Source organism: Staurois parvus, unplaced genomic scaffold, assembly GCF_062004578.1.
Source record: "Staurois parvus isolate SC_StPar_1 unplaced genomic scaffold, SC_StPar_1.0 ptg000087l, whole genome shotgun sequence".
Classification (NCBI taxonomy): domain Eukaryota; kingdom Metazoa; phylum Chordata; class Amphibia; order Anura; family Ranidae; genus Staurois; species Staurois parvus.
Window position 1 is genome coordinate 844,872 of NW_028317883.1, and position 18,967 is coordinate 863,838.

The 18,967-nt window shown below is 42.5% G+C and overlaps 1 protein-coding gene across 2 annotated transcripts in view; it reads right to left on the bottom strand.

Annotated features, from left to right (window-relative positions):
* Positions 1-18,253, bottom strand: part of SIDT2 (SID1 transmembrane family member 2) — a 92,521-nt gene extending 74,268 nt beyond the window's left edge. For both annotated transcript variants that reach the window (XM_089670144.1, XM_089670143.1), the window contains exons 1-4: positions 17,962-18,253; positions 5,684-5,805; positions 2,127-2,291; positions 1,994-2,039 (exon numbers count right to left, since the gene is read on the bottom strand). In XM_089670144.1, coding sequence (XP_089526270.1) covers positions 1,994-2,039; positions 2,127-2,291; positions 5,684-5,805; positions 17,962-18,135 — 507 coding nt within the window. In that variant the 5' untranslated portion in view covers positions 18,136-18,253. The remainder of the gene's footprint in view (positions 1-1,993; positions 2,040-2,126; positions 2,292-5,683; positions 5,806-17,961) is intronic.
* Between the last annotated feature and the right edge of the window lie 714 nt (positions 18,254-18,967).

Genomic DNA, 18,967 nt, shown 5'->3' on the forward strand with positions numbered 1-18,967 from the left:
TCATGTAATAAAATTACATTGCAAGCCTCAGTAAAGAACGCTTTATCCTGACTATGAGAGCACAATCTCTGATGACATATTTAACCCCTTCACACCTAAGAGTAAAACAATTCTTAAAGCCCAAGTAAAATTTTACAAATTTCACATGAGTTCGTAAAACCGTACATATCATCATAACTACTTTGTACATCCAGGTGAATTATACCGCGTATTTTTCTCAAGACAAATTGGGCTTTCATTTGGTGGTAAATGGTAATGGTTATATCCCGATTTTGTTTTTATTACCAACAAGGAAAACTGGCCTAAAATAGTAAAAAAAAAATCTTTTTTTTATTTAGCTGTGGGTTTCTTGTTACTACTATAACCTACCACCAAAAGACAACCCAAAATAAATTTTCCAGCTCCTGTCCAACAGCATCAATACCATATATGTGTATGTTATTTGTTGTTTGTACCTGTACTACAGCCCAGAAACAATAGTGCGCTTTTTTTTTACCTAAAACACACGGACACAAAAAAAAAAAAAAATTAAAAAAGAAATCCTGACCTTTGACCCTGAACTTGACCCGAACACTAACCCTGGCACTGAACTAGACCAAACCTTGATCAAGGTACTTTTTCTTTATTTTAGTTTTTAATATTTAACTTATTCTTTTTTTACAGTTTTCTTGAGAGAGAGAGAGAGAGAGAGAGAGAGAGAGAGAGAGAGAGAGAGAGAGAGAGAGAGACAGAGAGAGAGAGAGAGAGAGAGAGAGAGAGAGAGAGAGAGACAAGAGAGAGAGAGAGAGAGAGAGAGAGAGAGAGAGAGAGAGAGACAATGTATCTATCTCCTCCATTCAGAGAAAAAAAAAAAAACAAGGGGGGGCGGGCTTCACAGTGACTCATCACTGTGATAGCCAATCAGCAGCTATCATAGTGATCATGTGACCCAGGATCGGGAGTCCCGATCGTTCGAACGGGACAAGGGGCTCTCAGTGACACCCTGGTTTTTGTGCTGGGAGCGCGCAGTGCGGCGTACAAGACAGATACGCAAATTTGCAGCCCCATGGAAAAAAGCCCATTTCTGTGAGGCCGCGTATTTGTGTGATGTCAGCTCTCTGCAGAAACCCAACAGGAAGTGAGAGGATTCACTACAAAATGAGAGGAATTTCCAATAGATGTAACCAAAACAGGTGTCCCCATTATAAGAATACCCCTCATCTGCTGTTCCAGTGGCAACTCGCAAATGTTGGATTTCTGATCAATTTTTGTACTGGGACAAATAACAGAGTGAATCTCCCCAGCAGTGACAGACAAAGACCAGACAGAAATCCTAGCCCCCCTCCACCTTATCCAATACTAAAAAATAGGTTATACATGTACTTTAATGGAAATTTCCTGGAAAAAGTGAAAATCGTGTTATGTTGACCTCCTCCATGCATGCACACATCCTGGGTTAAACCTCAGAGTGTTCCGATTCCTCAATGGGCTGGCTCTAGTTTTCTTTAAATTCCTTGAATTTATGACGACGATCATCACCATCAACCACAGAGAGCAAAGGGAGTGAAACATTAACCGTGTAAGCCCTGGTTCACACTGAATTCAACTTTGAAATTGCGCTGCTTCACTGGAATCAGTGCGATTTGTACCTCTGATTTCACTGTGGCTTGTAACTTCATTTAACAGAAGTCAATGCAAGTCGCAATGAAATCATAAAAAATAACTATTTTTGAAATTGCACTACTTCAAATCACACGGATTAGGACAGCGCCAAAGAAATACATTAGATGCAACTTTGTAAATCTCACCTGAAGTCGCAGCGGTGTGAACCAGGGCTAAGTGACAAATATTTGTTTTTTTAGACTATGTACCTTACCTATGCTGTGTAAAGAGCACTGCTAGTTAATATTCAATATAAAATACACACAACACCAACATATCCACAACTGCAAACACATCATTCTTGTCTGGAGCCAATACACAACATATACTTGCCACCTTTTACACATTATACCTGAGGCTGAGCAGGAGTTGCATTAAAACTGAACCGTTCTTTTGTCCTACAAAGACAAAGATCCCATGAATTTCACTCTGGCAGAGACATATCACCAAACAAGCATACACAAACAGTATAGATTGCTTCTCACCGCAGTACAAAATTCTCCACGTGTGTGACACGTAGAAGGTAGGTGATATTTTTCTCCGCCAAGGTGGAAACATCCACATAGAAGGACTCCGTCTCTGCCTCTGCTCTGGTTGGTGGTTGGCACAGTGTGCGTCCAACATCCCGGTACTGGTAATTCCGCTGAAATCTAAGAAGAAAAACATGTCATTCTGTATATTATTAGTAAGGGCTCCATGTACACTGCAGCTGATAAACTCATGTTCAGGAGCTTTTCTGCAGTTTTTTTTTTTTTTTTAGCAGCCCCTGAACTCTCCCTAATGTTTTCCTATTTGTCCATGTACACTTTGTCGTTTACAGGCAGTTGCGTTTACAGTCGTTTTTTTGAACGCACCAAACTTGCATTCAGAAGTAGATTTTATCAGCATTTCAAACACCAAATGCTTGTAAATGCAGCTAACCGCGTTTAGAAGCGTTTAACTGTTCCATATCCAGATGCTGTCCGGAGCCTTTTTTCATCATCAGAAATGCATGCAAAGTGTTTTCCATGTACCGTATATACTCGAGTATAAGCCGACCCGAATATAAGCTGAGGTACCTAATTTTACCACAAAAAACTGGGAAAAACTATTGACTCGAGTATAAGCCGAGGGTGGGAAATGAGGCACCTACTAGTAATGTAAAAAATTGGTGTCAGTGGGAGGAATAGTGCCCCATCATTGGTGTCAGTGGGAGGAATAGTGCCCCATCGTTGGTGTCAGTGGGAGGAATAATGGGAGGAATAATGCCCCATCATTAGTATCAGTGGGAGGAATAGTGCCCCATCATTGGTGTCAGTGGGAGGAATAGTGCCCCATCATTGGTGTCAGTGGGAGGAATAGTGCCCCATCATTGGTGTCAGTGGGAGGAATAGTGCCCCATCATTGGTATCAGTGGGAGGAATAGTGCCCCATCATTGGTGTCAGTGGGAGGAATAGTGCCCCATCATTGGTGTCAGTGGGAGGAATAGTGCCCCATCATTGGTGTCAGTGGGAGGAATAGTGCCCCATCATTGGTGTCAGTGGGAGGAATAGTGCCCCATCATTAGTATCAGTGGGAGGAATAGTGCCTCATCATTGGTGTCAGTGGGAGGAATAGTGCCCCATCATTGGTATCACTGGGAGGAATAGTGCCCCATCGTTGGTGTCAGTGGGAGGAATAATGCCCCATCATTGGTATCAGTGGGAGGAATAGTGCCCCATCATTGGTGTCAGTGGGAGGAATAGTGCCCCATCATTAGTATCAGTGGGAGGAATAGTGCCTCATCATTGGTGTCAGTGGGAGGAATAGTGCCCCATCATTGGTATCACTGGGAGGAATAGTGCCCCATCGTTGGTGTCAGTGGGAGGAATAATGCCCCATCATTGGTATCAGTGGGAGGAATAGTGCCCCATCATTGGTGTCAGTGGGAGGAATAGTGCCCCATCATTGGTGTCAGTGGGAGGAATAGTGCCCCATCATTGGTGTCAGTGGGAGGAATAGTGCCCCATCATTGGTGTCAGTGGGAGGAATAGTGCCCCATCGTTGGTGTCAGTGGGAGGAATAATGCCCCATCATTAGTATCAGTGACACCAATGATGTGGCACTATTCCTCCCACTGACACCAATGACACTTGCTGACCCCTGTTGCAGTATGGTGGTGCTGCTGCAGCCAGCATATGTGGTTGCAGCAGCACCTCTGCACTGCACACTTACCGGCTTTTCCCTCACTCGATTTTCGCGGGTCCGCTCGGCTCCGCCTCCTCGCCCGTGATTGGCCGCCTGTGTACCTTTCCTGAGCTACAGTTCTGGCGGCCAATCACCGGTGAGGAGGCGGAGCAGAGCAGCAGGAGTGAGGGAGTGGCCGGAGTGACGGAAGGAGCAGCGCTTCCTGGAAGGATCATCGTGGGACCGGAGCCAGGTAAGAGACAGCAGCCCTCTGCCCACCCCTGTACGCGCCCCCCTTGACGGAGCCTCGCGCCCCCCCTGGGGGGCGCGCCCCACTATCTGCAGATGTTGACTCGAGTATAAGCCGAAGGGGCCGTTTTTCAGCACAAAAAATGTGCTGAAAAACTCGGCTTATACTCGAGTATATACGGTATTCGAATGGACCCGGTACACCAGCACAGTCAGTTCCAGGTTTTGTGCGAAGGAAAAAATGGCAGAACGTGCTGCATTATGCTCATGATGGGATCCATAGTGAATACAACCAGAAAAGATAGGAAATCTCAACACACACTGCTCTCTCTCTGCTTCTGCTCTCTCTGTTTCTCTCAAAACTTCTGAAATAGTTAATTTTTTTTTACTGGTTTTCAGTGCATTCTGGGTATTTTGGAAGGTCTCCTGAGGTCATTTAAAAAACGCTTCTAAATACAAACGCTCATAAACGCACATAGATGCAGTATGCAAACACGGCTAAACAGACTTTTTTTAACCGACTTTTTCAAGCAGTGCATTCTGGGCATTTTGGAAGGTCTCCTGAGGTTATCTTTAACCGCTTCCTGTCCGGACACTTTTACCCCCTTCCTGCCCAGGCCAATTTTCAGCTTTCAGCACTATCACAATTTGAATGACAATTGCGCAGTCATGCAACACTGTACCCATATGAATTTTTTACCATTTTTTTGAGACAGATAAAGCTTTATTTTGGTGGCATTTATTCACCGCTGGGATTTTTATTTTTTTTGCTATGTAAATGAAAAAGTCCAAAAATTTTGAAAAAAAGTGTTTTTCTTATAAAATTTTGCAAATAAATAATATTTCATCATAAATCTTGGCCATAATTTATTCCGTTATCTTTTTAGTAAAAAAAAAAAAAAAAAAAAAAAGGCCTAATTAGTTTATAACTAGTGGGGGGTGATGCAGATTTATTTTTTTCCTTTTACACTGATTGCTTTTACACCCATATAGGATGTAAAAGCAATAATTTCTCTTTCTCTGTCTGCATTCTTGCAGCCATTGAGAACTACTGAGTGAGCTGTGATTGGTCACAGCTTGTCATATGGTACAAGACTGTTGTGAATACCCTTTTACCATGTGACCTCTGTGATCATTCACAGATTTCACACGTAGTAAGCAATGATGTCACAAGTGACATCTTACTTACTACTTTGCATGCGATCACTGATTGTACAAGGTCCCGATCATGTGATCACTGATTGGCCAGAGGTCCCGTCCAACGATCGGTGTTTCACTGTGTCCGGAGGACACAGCGGGCACTGGATCGTGGTGCTGCGCACTCGGCGGGTGCCGTTTATGAACGGCAACCCGCCCCTGGAGTACCACCGTCCTGCCGTTTATAAACAGCAGGCGGACGGCAAGTGGTTAAAAACCGCTTCTAAACGCAAACACTCATAAACGCGCATAAATGCAGTGTGCAAACGCGACTAAACAGACGTTTTTTAACCTCCGTTTTCCAGCAGTCAGTTTCCATCATTCAGAAGTGTTTCCCAAATGTCACGTGTACATGGAGCCGTACAGTACAGGGATACGTACAGTTTGGTGTAACCATTTAGATTTCAAATATGTGTTCATTTAAAAAAGGAAATAAAAATCTTTACTTACAGTCCTCTGAGGGTAAGAGGTACTTGGAAAGACACAACTGCTTCCTTCTGTCGGACGCCAAAAAGCAATGGTGTTCCCTTCTGATTCGGCAGCACTTTAACAGAAACTCTGACCCCTTCAGTCTAGGTAAGAATAAAGACAATGCATGGCACTAAATAAATGGAAAAAAAAAATCAACAAAAATCCTTACAGTGTTACTTAACCGAGGACGCTGCATTCACTATATCTGGTCTCCCACAGTACACAGAACATGGGAATGCAATTATTTTAGTAAATATAACGGCTAAATACCTTTTCTCATCAGCATTTAGAGCAGTCTTGGGACTTCTATCAGTGTGCAGCAGAGTACTGGTTAAAACTTGTAGGAGTTTTCATTCTCTCCCTATTGTCCTATGAGGCTGCAGGACCCACGACCCTCTGCCTAGACAGCGCTGATTAGCCCTGTGCTGATCACATGCACCCTCCCAAAGAAAAAAAAAACTCTCCATAGACATACACACTAAAATGAGCATCTGCAGTGTGACTCCTAGAGCTCTGTACTATCAGCAAATTAATTGGGGACCGCAGAAGAAGGGTAGGATCAGAGAAGACAGGATCAAACTGCCTTTTTACACAATGTGGAAGATTAACCCCCTAGGTTCCACAGTGAGTATAACAAGCATGCTTTACTGCATATACAGACTGATTTTACCATTATGGGTTTAGTAACACTTTAACTAGAAAAGCTGACAGAGTCTCTAACCCATTGGCTGTCAACTCATATGATATAGGGGGCCTCAAGTGCAGTGACACACTCAAAGGGCCACATATAATATTCAGTGAATGGAATGCTACAGAAAGCTGTCAGAGACTCCCCTGGATCAATTGTGGGTATAGGATTAGAACTTTTTTTTTTTTAATGGTTGAACTGGATGGACTTTTGTCTTTTTTCAGCCAGACTAATTATGTAACTGCTGTTGTTGGAGACCAGGGACCTGCTTCAGGAGACAACCATAGACTGGTCAGTACCATATCAGTATCTAGGTACTACTGATAGATCAGTCACTACTGATAGATTACATGAGACTTCTAGAGATCAATGCTATGACAGCCCCGTAGGCCTGATTCACACCTATGCATTTTAAGGTGCTTCTTGCAGAAACGCACTACAGTCCATTTAACATGGTTTCCGGTGGGACACGATCACATCTATGCTTTTTTCAGCTGCTGCGTTTTTGGAGATGCTGCAGAAAGGCATGTAGTGCGTTTTTGAGGCATTTTGCATTTTTGTTTTATCTCCTGCCCAACAAGAGGTTGGCCAAAAAAAAAAAAAAAAAACGCGAAACCTGTGAAAACCACATGTGCAAAAATGTAAAAAGCACTGCAGAAATGGATCAAAAGCAAACTGCATCGGTGTGAACCAAGCCAGATAAATGTTTCCACTTCTGTGCTCCCAACAGTCCCCTTAAAATTACTTGTAGCACATGGGTGGTTTGGCCTCGGGGTGTCAAATCCTGGCATTTTCCAGCGCCCAGGGGGCAAAGGTGGAGCATCCAGCCCTGCTGTTAGCAGCCTGTCAAAACCTGCAACAGACTAAACCACTGCATCTAGCTGCTGCATATTTCAGCCTGTCAGCAATTTTGACAAGCTGTTAGCAGTGGGGTGGACACTGCACCTGTGGCACCTTGGCAACCTGAAAATGCTGGGGTGCATGAGGCCTTACACATTAAAGGAAAAAAACAAAAACAAAAAAAAAAAAAAAAAGATGAACGGCACAGAAAGAAACAAGAAGACAGTTAAGAAGCAATAAAACAAATGACACTATATGGGTGGTGATAAGGTGCCATACAAGTAAACAACTGCGCAAAAAAAAACATGGATTTTCAGTGCACCATAAAACAGAAAGGCCCCGAAGATTACATAATATATACTTTATTTGTACTTGTACGTTTTTAAGATTTAAAATTATGAATAAAGTCTGTGCAGAATAAAACAGGTTCTGGTAATTCACTGCTACACTCCCCTCATCATCTACCTCAGACAATAAATCATCAAAAGGGATAACCAAGCCAAGATCATAGACAGTGTATTAGTAGGGCAATCACTCCCCAAGACGAGTCCTTGAAGATTCCAGAGAAGAGTAACATCACTTTTCTATGTGTTTCCCAGCCAAACCAAGCATCGGGAGTACAGTATTATCAGAATCCAAATACATATGTGATAGTCCAGACATCATAGCTGGCCAACCACAGCCCACCAAGGCCACAGTACAGCAGACCGCTGGTGCAACAAGGCGCACACCAGATACACAAAGCCAGCGAAAAAAAAACCACACAGTCATCATACAGTAAGAGTACCAAAATATAGGTTACTCTCTGCATGGGTCCTGAGGGTCGTACTGTAAGTGCCAAAGGGCTGCCTGTGGCCCCTGGGCTCCAACCCTACCCACAGTATCCAAATACTGTAAAAGTTTGTCTGGAGTTTGGCTTTTCTCACAAGATACCGCACAGCAGGCAGGTGAACGTATTACCCCCAGCAACCTGTCACACACTAGTTCCAGCCTCCTAACCTGGTATCTGGTTTGTGGACAAAACACATTTCTTAGGATCAGTTTGACCATCCACAAGGAATGGCTGATGCTACAGACTTCCTTGTACTTTGTATTTCCACAACAAACCTTTAACGACATTTAGCAGTGTTGAAATACATTATACCTTGACTGACAGGACGAACAGGAAGAACGATTTTAAATAAACAAACCTTCACCTCTAACTGGGGAAACCCATGTATGTCTTCACTGTTATACAAATACAGTAACTGGTGTGACAAGTGTCAGGCCCAATCAGGTGACTTGTATATTGTAACATTGTAAGGCCTCGTTCACACCATCCCTGCATGAGAACTGATGGGAAAAACGTGCAGACTTCACTTGCAGAGACATCAGTTTTCATGCACATTTCAGTGCATTTTAATGAACGCTGACATCAGTTTTCATGTGCGTCAGTTACGTGCCCTGTTCACACCACAGTGTTGAGGTCACATCTGGTTTATTTTCCCGCACAGAAAACTGCATATTCCTACGCAGAAAAAAAATCCACACGATACCCATGTTATGGTGTGAACAGGACACATAGAGAACAATTGTTTTTTTTTGTGCTCTTGCAGAATGTGTGCAGAAAAACAGATGTCTGCACACCGGTGTGAACAAGGCCTAAAAACTGGACTCCAGGTATAATCCTAATTGCATACTTACATGGGTCCAACTTGGACTAACGTATGTATACATATCTCCTACCAGAGGGACCCCTCTGCAGACAATCACTGTAAGGGCTGGTTCACACCATGGTGCAGAGACGGCGGTTTTTCTGCATGCGTTCTGCAAGGGCACAACAAAATCAATTGTTCTCTATGTGCCCTGTACACACCACAACACTGGTATCACGTGAAGATTTTTTCTGCAAAGTAATCTGCAACAAGTATAGAACTCATTGAAGCACACATGAAAACTTATGTAACCTGATGTCTCTGCAAGTGAAATCTGTGCATCAGTTTCCATCAGTTTCTCTGCATGTATGATATGAACAAGGCCTAATAGTTGAAGATACTATAGTGATGACCATAATCTGCTGAGTCCTATGCCAGGTAGATGCCCCACTGCACAAATGACCACAGTGGGTCGCTCCCTTGGCACTGCCGCCATTCACAGAATGCCTTGCATTTATTTATTTTTTCTTCTCTAAAACAATGCCTTGAAAACAAGGCTTTTTCTGATTGAATGCCATGCAGTGGAGGAGCAGTGATGTCACAATCTGCACCTCATCCAATCAGAGAATGCCTTGTAGTCAATAAAAAAAATACAAGGCGTTCTGTGAACAGCGGCCATGAAAAGCAAGTAACCCACTGGGGTCAGTGTGCAGAGAAGAAGCTGCTCGGTAGAGGACCTGGAAGATGGCGGCTATCACTGTAGTGGCGCTGACTACTACAGTGATTTCCAGCTTTCACAGTGAACTCTCAGGTATGCAGTACGCATATATACATTACTCCAAGCTGGACCAATGCAAATAGATTATTCCTGGAGTTTTGTCACTTAGGCCCCTTACACATGGGGCCATCTAGCTGTTCTGCGTTTCCTGCATTCATCCCTGAACACACAGGGCCCTGAACGTGGGTGCCACTTGACACAGCATGCAGCTCCATCCAGCTTAGACTTTGACAGGCTGCAGGCAGTGGGGCTGGAGGCTGCACCTTCCCCTCTATGGCACACTGAAACGCCAGGAGGGGCGCACAACAGCCAGACGGCCCTGTGTGCAAACTGCCTCAAATGGACCACAAATGGAAATGATATTGTAGAATAATAAATAAAGTCTAAAGATCTTACTGGATATATGAATCTCTTCTCATTTCACATGCTTTTATGGATACATTTCTCCTCATTAACATGCAGACCAAGCTGTATAAGTGGTAAGGACAGGGGAAGGGACAAACTAGAAACCTTTCAGGGATACTTGAGATTTGAAGAATTATTAAACCCAACATCAAAAATAGAATATATTGCAGCTTATCAATCATTAGATTGGGTGGCTGCATTAGTTTTCTTGTTTAGGCTTTTTCCTGGTGATCTGGCCAGTAACACCTCGTGTGTTAAAATGCATCCCCACTCTGGATGAATGAGCACAGGGGGCACCTTTGGACAGAGCAATGTCAGTCGGGAGAGAAAGGGGGGGGGGGTGAAGGAGGGGTGTGTTAGATGTACTAGTCGATTTAAATACACTAACAAACTGAAGCCAAACTCCAACTAAAACACTTTATAATTAGTTACAGTAACAGTTTTTTTTTTACCTTTTTGGATTAAGATTTCACATAAATAAATAAAAGCTGTAAGCACCCCTGTCCGTGGTAAATGGTTTGTCTCATCTCTGTATCAACTGATACACATGGAAGAGAGTTTGTTCTTTTGAAAACAACAGCCTTACGCTGTCTGATTACCCTACAGGTACTGCTGATCCAGATACCCTTCATGTATAGGATTGTAGTGGCCAAACTCAGGTTTTGATGTTACCTGCTCTATCACCCATGCTAGTCCCATGGATTATGATGAGACCTTATTTTCAACACCCCTAGTGATTGGTATCGCTACCAGCAATCTTTATGCCAACGTTCTGTAATTTATATCTCCATACTATTTTGTAGTGCTTGTTTCGAATTGTAAATCTAATAAAAATGATTGAAACCGAAACACAACAGACTTACTGGCCAGATCACTGGCTTTAAATCATGTGACTGTGAAGATGGCTGTTGTAAGCACTCCCGACAGTTTTATAGTCCTATCACCAATTACTGTCACTTGGTTGGCATGGAAAAGTAGAGACATCCAGAAATTAAAGCTAAAAGAATGAATTTTCTATGTATGACAATTATAATTATTAGGGGCAATATTTTGTGTTAGTAGTCCCTTATGAAGACCTATCCCATAATATCATGTAAACTGGATTTCACCTTTACTAGAATTCTAAGGATAATAATACAATTAGGTTAGTCATACAACGCCAACAAGGCAATGACCAATCACCAACACTGAGCACAGCGACACCATATTTTGCAGTTTAAAGCAGTAGCAGAGCTGACAAGCAGATTTATGGCCTGATATATGATGTACTATACCCCTGGGGTCATTCTGTTGGAAGAAGGAAGTTTTATTAGAATGCAAAAGTCTCTGCAGATATCGCCTGATTAAAGTGCATCTAAATTCAAGAACAAAAACATATTTATTTATTTCAGGTACTTCTATAGCGCTGTCAGCTTATACAGTGCTATACACACACATATATTGTACATTCACATCAGTCCCTAACCCTTAAGGGGCGTACAATCTAAGGTCCCTAACTCACATTCATACATACACATTCTAGGGCCAATTTAGACAGGAGCCAATTAACCTACCAGTAAGTCTTTGGAGTGTGGGAGGAAACCAGAGTACCCGGGGAAACCCACGCAGGCACAGGGAGAACATGCAAACTCCAGGCAGGTGGTGCCGTGGTTGGGATTCAAACCAACGACCCTAGTACTGACAGGTGGAAGTGCTAACCATTTAGCCACTGTGCTGCCCAAAAATGGAATATATCCTTGCCTACCAGTCCTTGGATGTGGTGGCTTGATTAGTTCTCTTTTTTATACTAAAATATGTTCCGTGAGTACAGAAAATAAAGTTGATCCTGCCAGAAATATTGCATCTGTCACTTCCTGCAAACTGAACTCTCAAATAATCAGTTATCAGCTTTTCCAGCTACCTTCCATGAACTATAGAACCCTTCCTCCCTATGTTATGGAGATGGGGGAGGGGGTAGGTGCTTATAGTCCAAATCAGGGCAGTCTATGGTGACAATGCAGCTTCCCAGCAAAATGGGCAAGTGTTGTCACCCTGGGACAGGAAGTGTTATTTTCAGGATTTCCAGGTGAAAATAAATGTGAAAAAAAGAAAACTAATGCAGCCACCACACCCAAGGACTAGAAAGCTGCAATACATTACATTTTGTTTTTCAGTTTAGATATGCTGTAATAAGTGTATGTATGCTATAGATCAGGGGTGCTCAACCTCTTGAAGAGCGAGGGACACTTAAGTAATTTGGTAACCGGTCAAGGGCCACAATGAAATGAAATGGTTCAGAGATTAGAATTATTCTGATTAGCATAATGAACATTTTCCTCCTGCAACTGCTGAACGCTGGTGGGAGGGAGAAGAGGAAAAGCCATCTTTCAGCAGTTGCAGGAGGAAAATGGATTGGTTTCTGTATATGCCCCCCCCCCCTTACACTACATCAGTGGTTGGGGGGTTGTGGTAAAAACACGTCTCACCTATGGGGTTTTACCACCCTTGAAACCACAAATGTAAACAAGCCCTTAGTGTCCTGACCCCCCTATAACGCTGCTTTCACACTGATATTCTGCGGATTACCCGCACACCGTGTGCAGCGCAGTGCTTTCCTGCAGTGTTAGCTGCGCTTTGCCGTAGATTTCTATTATATCTTGTGGGTGTGGTGAACTTTCTGAAAGTGCGCAAAACCCACAGGATATAATAGAAGTCTATAGCTCAGTGCAGCTAACCCGCAGGAAACCCACATATGCACTGCGCTGCACCCACGGATCAATGTGAAATCAGTGGTGGTGTCAATATGATCATTCAATGATCGAGCTGAATAGGAATCATAAACCACAGACCTTCCTAGCAGTCAATTTAGTGAGCTTTCGAAGAATTTTGATGCTGGAAAGTCGACTGACAGTGGCGGCATTTAATGTATCAATCAAATGAATATCTGCATGTTAGTCAGACAACTAATTATTGCTGATAAATCATTTTAATTCAGTATTGTATGTGATGCATCCCTTCATGTTATAAATGATGAACTCTCTGTACCTAGATCGATCACAAATCGTTACATGTATGGCTACTCTGAGGGAATTATTTTGCATTGAATTCTAGTTTACAGTAGAACTAAAAAGGCATCTTTTTAGATTGCGATAGAGGGGAGAGAGATTAGAACACCGGTTATATTTTTTAACACTTAAACTCTGGAAGATTTTACCCCCCTTCATGACCAGGCCATTTTTTGCTACTGTAACTGGCAAATGTGCAGTCATGCTACACTGTACAAAAAGTAAACTTAGATAAATTTTTATCACACAAAAATAGAGCTTTATTTTGGTTGTATTTGTTCACCACTGGATTTTTATTTTTTATTGTATAAACGAAAAAAGGCAAAAAATATATATATATATACACACATACATACATATACACATACATACATATATACACACACATGCATATATATATATATATATATATATATATATATATATATATATATACATACATATACACACACACATATATATATATATATATATATATATATATATATATATATATATATATATATATACATATACACACACACACACACATACATACATACATGCATATACATGCACACACACAGCATCTCACAGGAGTACATTTGTGTAAATATTTTATTCTATCTTTTCACTGAAGAAATGACACTTTGCTACAATGTGACGTAGTGAGTGTACAGCTTGTATAACATGTAAATTTGCTGTCCCCTCAAAATAGCACAACACACAGCCACTAATGTCTAAACTACTGGCAACAAAAGTGAGTACACCCCTAAGTGACAATGTCCAAATTGGGCCCAAAAGTGTCAATATTTTGTTTGTCCACCATTATTTTCCAACACTGCCTTAACCCTCTTGGGCATGGAGTTCACCAGAGCTTCACAGGTTGCCACTGGAGTCCTCTTTCACTCCTCCATGACAACATCACAGAGCTGGTGGATGTTAGAGACCTTGCACTCCTCCACCTTCCGTTTGAGGATGCCCCACAGATGCTCAATAGGGTTTAGGTCTGGAGACATGCTTGGCCAGTCCATCACCTTTGCCCTCAGCTTCTTTAGCAAGGCAGTGGTCGTCTTGGAGGTGTGTTTGGGGTCGTTATGTTGGAATACTGCCCTGCGGCCCAGTCTCTGAAGGGAGGGGATCATGCTCTGTTTCAGTATGTCACAGTACATGTTGGCATTAATGTTTCCCTCAATGAACTGTAGCTCCCCAGTGCCGGCAGCACTCATCCAGCCCCAGACCATGACACTCCCACCACCATGCTTGACTGTAGACAAGACACACTTGTCTTTGTACTCCTCACCTGGTTGCCGCCACACACGCTTGACACCATCTGAACCAAATACGTTTATCTTGGTGTCATCAAACTACAGGACATGGTTCCTGTAATCCGTGTCCTTAGTCTGCTTGTCTAAAGAAAACTGTTTGCAGGCTTTCTTGTACATCATCTTTAGAAGAGGCTTCCTTCTGGGATGACAGCCATGCAGACCAATTTGATGCAGTGTTCGGCGTATGGTCTGAGCACTGACAGACCGACCCCCCACCCCTTCAACCTCTGCAGCAATGCTGGCAGCACTCATACATCTATTTCCCACAGACAACCTCTGGATATGACGCTGAGCATGTACACTCAACTTCTTTGGTCGACCATAGCGAGGCCTGTTCTGAGTGGAATCTGTCCTGTTAAACAGCTGTATGGTCTTGGCCACCATGCTGCAGCTCAGTTTCAGGGTCTTGGCAATCTTCTTATAGCCTAGGCCATCTTTATGTAGAGCAACAATTCTTTTTTTCAGATCCTCAGAGAGTTCTGTGCCATGAGGTGCCATGTTGAACTTCCAGGGACCAGTAACAGAGCGAGAGCAATAATACCAAATTTAACATACCTGCTCCCCATTCACACCTGAGACCTTGTAACACTAACGAGTCACATGACACCAGGGAGGGAAAATGGCTAATTGGGCCCAATTTGGACATTTTCACTTAGGGGTGTACTCACTTTTGTTGCCAGCGGTTTAGACATTAATGGCTGTGTGTTGAGTTATTTTGAGGGGACAGCAAATTTACATGTTATACAATCTGTACACTCACTATGTCACATTGTAGCAAAGTGTCATTTCTTCAGTGTTGTCACATGAAAAGATAGAATAAAATATTTACAATAACGTGAGGGGTGTACTCACTTCTGTGAGATGCTATGTGTATACATATATATATATAAAAATTTTTTTTTTTTTGCCTTTTTTGTTTATACTCACTTCTGGGAGATACTGCATTTGACAAGGCCCTTAAAATGTAAGGAAAGTACACATGCCCCCAAAATGACCCATTTCTGGAAATTAGACAGACCAAGGTATTTAGTAAAAGGCACAGCAAGTTTTTTGAAGTTGTACATTTTTTGACAAGTTTTCTGCATACCATCACCAGCACAGTACAGTGCCATCACATGACTGGTGTGGCAGTGATCAGGGATACGGACTGGTGACAGTACGTTAAAAAAAAGAAAAAGAAAACCTAATAAAAAAATGTTTCAATAATGTTTTATTTTATTTACTTTTTACATACTTTCATCAGAGTAGTTCAGTGTCACCATAGTAATGCTGCACTACTTTGGGGGGAAAATCAGGGATTTTTTTTTTAATACTTTGATGGCTGTTACAATGAAGATCATTGTATCAGCAATGCTTGGAACTGTCATGGAGTTTAATTCATGACAGCTGTGATTACTAGTGATCTGTGATTGGCTACAGCTAATCACATGGTGCAGGGTGCTGTGATTAGCCCAGATACCATGTGATAGATGTGGACCAATTAAAGCCCACTAGTATAGGAAGAAGAGCTGTTATGAATGAAATTCATAGGGGTGCAGCACAAGCACAATGATGTACATATACGTCTTTGTGCCTGTACGTGCCGCTCGCCCACAGTGAATTTACTGTGGGTAGTTGGCAAGTGGTTAAAAGGATAAGCTCACCCTTTGGAAAAAAAAAATTATGATAATTATAAAATTATTATTATAAATGCACTTTTTTTGCAGGTATTGAATGTACATTTATTATTTCTTTTCTAGGGAGCCTGCAGAGCACTATACCCATGATCAGTAGATCGTGCGATCAATGTCAGGCTCCTGCAGACTCTCAGGAAATCTGTATACCCATACCTCTCATACAGAGCAGCAAAATTAATGAACTGTAAGAGTGCCCACTAGCACCCTCGTAGATCATGAAGAACTAAAAGCCATCAGCTGCAATGGCTTACAGTACTTGTGGTCTATTCATTCACTAAAAACTGAATGAATGACGCAGCCGTGTTGTTTTCCATTTGTGACAGCAGGTGGGGGAAGAGGATCCCCCCGCCCACTGACACAGTGAGGGGTGGGGATCAAGCGGTAGAGGGGATGCATGCTGAACATATTATACCCTAAATGAGGGTGTAACATGTAACATATTCAGAAAGGTGAACTTATCCTTTAATTGATGCCTGTGTCTCCATTAGAGGGATTCGTTCTCTCTATTTGTCATGTTTACTTTTATCCCGGAGAGTGAAAGTGAAAGAAAATCCCAAATTCTGGGTTGTCACCAGGAAGAGAGCGTAAATCTTCCAATGGGGACACTAGTTCTGGTGGTCTTGGTGACAACAAGGGATTCCATCACTTTGATGGGATTTCCTTTTACTTCCTATGTGGCTACAAGACAGGAAGTGAAGGGAAATTTCCCCAATGGGACACAGACGGGGGTTAAAACACACCTCTACTCTATTCAAAATGGGAAAAAAAGTTTTGCCTTTAGTTTTACTTTAAAAAGGTATGTAAAGGCAACATTTCATATTCCTGAAATGTGCCTGGTGTACCATGTACTTGTATGAAAAAGTATCCTGTTCTCTTTGTATTGCTTCTTGTGTGTGAAATCCCTGGTGTTCCTGCCAGGCCCTCTGCTTTCCTAGTGACCACACTAGGCTGGAGAGCACAGCTTGGTCAGTTCTCTAGCTGTGCTGGAATTCAGCCTGCTTTCCTCTAATGATCAGACTTGTGTTGACAGTCCCTCTCTGCATAGCTATTCACTGGAAAGACTAGTATGCTGCGGCTTCTCTTCCCCAAGCTCTTATGAGTATAGAGAATATGTGAACACTTAAAAAAAAAAAAAAAAAAAAAAAAGGGTGTATAGAATTATAGAATGTTTTTTACTGTATATCTCTACACAAATGGTTTGCCTTACATTTCTATTTTAAACTGAATACTTTAAGCTATCCTTCTGATTAATGCCCGATATGGCAGGCTCAGACACTATACAGCTGTTCAAAAATCTAAAGCAGATTATATGGTCAGATTAGAACATGTGTGACCAGCTTTAGACCGAAAACATCCACATCAATTCCGTAAACCAGAAGATATTCACATACATGAGCTGCCTTGTATTGTGAAAGGAATGTATCTTTCACTTACAGAATTGTAAGATTCGATCGTCCTTCCATACCCCTACACCTACTATACATCCAGACCCCTTGGTTTGGATCCCAGATATTGGCATGTCATCCATGCAGCTGGCAGACGGCTGACAGCAGCTATCAGAGCTACTTTGGACTTTTAGTTTGTTTGCATGGCAGAGAGGCATACGGTATTAAACGGACATTCTCTAGCAGTAATGTATTGCATTGTGTTAGCCATAGACAGCAGCACGGAAGTAAAAAAAAAATACAAAGGCCTTTCATTAGATAACTGAACGTATTTTTTTCATCCAAGCTTTTCTGAATACTCAGTTCCTCGCTCCATGCCTGATGAAGAGAACTGACTATTCACCAAGACTTGCACCACAAAATATATTCGGTTACGTCTTCCTTGTACGCCCATTTTTCCATGTCACACTAATCGTAGGGTCTATCAGAGTATATCTTACCTTGTTTCTTAGCATGGTATGGTTGAAGGCATATATACTTTGTATGTCATTGTTCACAGAGTCATTATATTCCTTGTTAAATTCAGCGGTTGTCTGTTGGATTGCTTTGGCCGATGCTTCATCCACCCCCTTGGCAGACCACAGTACCAGCAGCCATATTCCCAGGGTGAACATCTCCAGCGAGGAGTGCAGAGATCCTGCCGTCCTGGGGACCTTCCAGCATCAGCAGTTCATACCACACCTTATGTAATCAGAGACTGCATGCCTGACTCACCACCAGATAGCTGTTTACCTATGAAGATATGAAAAGAGAACATTAAAATACTGAGATATGACAGCTCCCGCTGCTCTTACAGATCATCCACTGGCTGTGGGAGCACAACTGCTGGAATTCATCCCCCCCACCCCACCGTATCCAGATACAACAAAGTGGTGGACCTTCCAAGGTTTTTTTTAAGTTGATATCCAACAAGATTCACTGCAAGTAGTACAAACTCACCACACCAGACTGGGGTACAATGATCACCAATGCCTGTCAACAGAGCAGAGAAGGGTCTGGTGGTGAATGAAATGCCACGGTCTCTTTGTGAGTTTGTACTACTGGCAATAAAGCTTGTTGGACATCGGGGACAGTGATGGGTTTAGGCGTGTTCCACATTAGCTATCCCACTGGGAAGACGTCAAAGCCAACCATAGTCGGCAGAGGCATTCCCTGCCCTGAAGCTGCACACATACTCCCTGCATACATTGGCCAAGGGCAGGGAATGCCTCTGCCACCTATTATTGGCTGATGACTTTGACAGCTGGGATCGCTCATGTCAGGGCTGGGGACCCTGGAAATTAAGACTGAGAGCTCAGATTGGCTCCTTGTGCCCAATCAGTTGCATGACAATGCAGGCAGTGTGCTGATAGGAGGAAAGAGCAGAGTGACAGAGGAAAACCTATTAAGCTTCTACTTCTTTCACTATCAGATCACAGGTTGGGGGAGGGACAAGACCAGCAGGGG